Here is a 3,277-nt window from a genome sequence, read left to right as displayed (position 1 = left end):
TAATGTGTCGATCATGGCATGCCTTTTCACGCTCTTTTTGAACTTGTTGATGAAATCAAACTAGAAATTTGTCCTCCTCAAGCTCTTCTAGCTACGTGAGCCTCTCTTCCAAGGATCCATGGTCCACCATTCCTGTGAGTGTTGCTATGCACAAACTAGGTACAATGTATTCCATTGGCATCACAGATTCTATGACATACACAAGTCTGAAAGGTGCTTTCCCAGTTAAATTCTTGTAAGTTTTTCTGTAGGTCCATATTACCACTGGTATGTGCACATCCCAACCACTTCTCTGAGCATTGCAGACTGTTCTCAGTGCGTTCTCCAGTACCTTATTGAATTCTTCCACTGTCCCATTGGCCTACGGGTCAGAAGTAGTTCTCTTCTGATTATACACCTGAAATTCTTCCATCAACGCGCTAATTGTTTCATTAAGGAAGTGCGTACCATGATCGCTCATTAAGATCTTTGGACAACCAAATCTCGTCAATACGTACTCAAAAAGAAACTTCACTGTTGTCGCACTAGTACAGTCCTTCACAGGCTATGCCTCTGCACACCTCGTCAAGTACTCTGTCATGGTGATGAGGTATCGTGCACCTGTTTGCTTTCCCCAAGGCAGAATTGGTCCCACAAAGTCAATTGCCCATTTCTTGACCATTTGTAATGTCACCTGTGGTACCAATGGTAGTTCATGCCTCCAGGATGGTCTCCCAGTCCTTTGGCATTCATCACAGGACCTACAATATGATTTCATGTACTTATGCAGAGTTGGCCACCATAATCCAGCACGCAGAACCTTCTCTGATGTCACTTTTCCTGCATAATGCCCTCCTGCAGCGCCTCCATGAGCCTCTATGAGGATGCTGCTTCGCTCAAAGTTAGGTACATCACGTCGCAATATTTCATCCAACTCCATTTTGTACAAATGTCCTGCAATGATGGAGAAGTATGTTGCGCGCACTACTAACTCCTTCTTCTGTTGGCTTGTATACCCTTCTGGAGTAGTCCCCGTTGTCGAGAATTGTATGATATCTTGAAAGCGACTGTGCATGACACATACCGCAAAGAGTTGTGCATCAGGCATTCCTTCCTCCAAACTAGTGGGCTCCTCTCCCATTTCGATGTGCGATAGATGATCTTGTCCCATATCAATCATCTAGGCTTCACAATAACTTCAAAATCATACTCCTAGAATAATAACAACCACCTGCAGATCTTCCCCCCCAACACAGGCTTATTAACCAGGTATTTTAACATAGAATGATTCGTATACATCTTAAAATGTCCACCCAGCAAATAATGCTTGAACTTTTGGAGCGTGTATACCATGGCTAGTCCTTCGCGCTCTGTAGTGGAATAGTTCTTCTCAGCCTTGGACAACTTCCTCCTCAGGAATTCTATAGGATGGTCCAATTCTTTAGTGCCATGGCGAAGCTTGGTTTCCAAATACTAATTCATTGGTATGATGCCTAGGGTATGACAAAACATATGCACCCATTCAGGCTGGGGCTTCGCACCATAAGCCTTATTCCATTTAGCTAGGTGATCACGTGGGTCATCTCTTCCATCATACTTATCTGTCATCCACACTTTTGGCTACCCAAAATGTATTCTCATCATCCTCCTATAGTCGCGCCAATCACTAAAACTATCCTTGTCCGTACCCCACCATCTTGCAGGCATAGCATGTTGTACCCAATCCAAGGCCTGGAAGCAATGTTTCTCTGTAATTCTCTTTCAAATGCATCCAAAATGAAATCAAAATCAGTTAGCCCATCATAATGAGGCAGATCCCTGACTTCAGATGACACACAATGCAATGACTTGGTCATTATATTACATTGCAACATCGAAACTTCATGCAACCGGTTCTACCAATGCTCCAATTCTTCATCCGAATCTGATGTGCAGGAACTTTTTCAATCCCATGTAATGCGTCCGTCTGATGTCGGATTCACCCAATCTTGGTCTCGCACCATTATCTTGTAAATTTGGTCCAAATTGTCATCTCTTTCAAAGACTCGGACTTGTTCTGTATAGCACGATCCCTCCATCGGATTTAGTGGCATGATTATGCAGAGTGACTTTTTTTCAAATATCATCTTCCACTTCTTCAGGTTGATTACCCCATTCATGTTAGTGGCCCAATCAATTCCAAGGAGCGCAGGGTAGGGATTGCTCTCATCCAAAATCTCTATTACCTCAAAATCTGCCAGTGAGCTTGCGCCCTCGATGTCAAATGTGACCCCTTGTAGCCTCCCCATTGGGATAATTTTCTGTTGATTCTCCATTCTTAAATTTATTGGAGACCACTGGAGTGCAGGTCTCCCCATTCTTTCCCAGGTCTATTTTGGCAAAACATTCGAGTCAGACCCAGATCGAGGATAACTTGGTCCATCTCATATTCCCCTATCTGCGCAGTGAGTCTCATCTCTCGCCTGGTCCTAGCCTTGTGTTTGCCAAGCATCTTGACCACACATGGTTCACCAATAGCACCATCCATACCAGCGCACCAATTTATCAGCTCCTTTAGGCCCTTCACAGCCTTACTTTCACGGAGCAACTTCATGAAGGTCTCCATGAATGTTGTAAGCATGGATGGGTCCATTTCTTAAGCTGGTTTCACCTGAATTCCCATAGTAGAGGCCTCAACGAAGCCTTTCTTTACTTCCATAAATGTTTCTTTTGCGTGCTCCAGATCAAACCCAGTCTCCTTTTCTGGTGCTTTGCGGACCCATTTGCCTTCTACAGGTTGCATACCTTTATCCTTCCCTATTGTAGTTCCACTTCATAGCATAACGTTTACCTTGGGGTCTTCATCATAGGTCTTAACCCTCATCCTCTAGAGGCTCTACGTTAGCTATGGGGGCTGCACCCCCTTTTCTCAAATCTTAGCCAAAAATATTGGGCAATCCTCAGTCGCATAGTAAAATTGAGTACAATAGCAGCATGACAATCATGTCGGATTCGGACAATCCCTCGTGTAGTGTCCTTAGCCTCTACAATTATAACAAATCAGCCATCCTCGTCCTCTCCGAGGCATTCCCCCACCTCGCCCTCGGTCGCGCCCCTGATATTGACCTCGCGTTCCCCCAATTCCTTGGTCTGGAGGTCGCGTTTCTGTTTGCACTCTGTATGCAGTTTTCCTATCCATCATCAATTCGTAACTTTGATAATTGCGCTCGTCATGGCATAATGATTGATAGAAATTGCAGAATAGTTGTTGTGGTGTTTGTACAAATTTTTGTAGCAAATGGGAATTACTAGTCATATG

At 44.2% G+C, this 3,277-nt stretch overlaps 1 protein-coding gene across 1 annotated transcript; it reads right to left on the bottom strand.

The window, feature by feature from the left end:
• Window positions 1-544: 544 nt before the first annotated feature.
• Window positions 545-1,087, bottom strand: LOC149139084 (uncharacterized). Its single transcript, XM_089450587.1, has one exon. It carries the CDS (start codon window positions 1,085-1,087, stop codon window positions 545-547), a length of 543 nt encoding a protein of 180 aa, XP_089306713.1.
• Between the last annotated feature and the right edge of the window lie 2,190 nt (window positions 1,088-3,277).

This window comes from Pinus tabuliformis, chromosome X (assembly GCF_031772625.1).
Source record: "Pinus tabuliformis cultivar Carrire ecotype Pingquan chromosome X, CPIR1, whole genome shotgun sequence".
Lineage (NCBI taxonomy): Eukaryota > Viridiplantae > Streptophyta > Pinopsida > Pinales > Pinaceae > Pinus > Pinus tabuliformis.
This window is presented reverse-complemented; position numbering and strand designations above follow the sequence as displayed.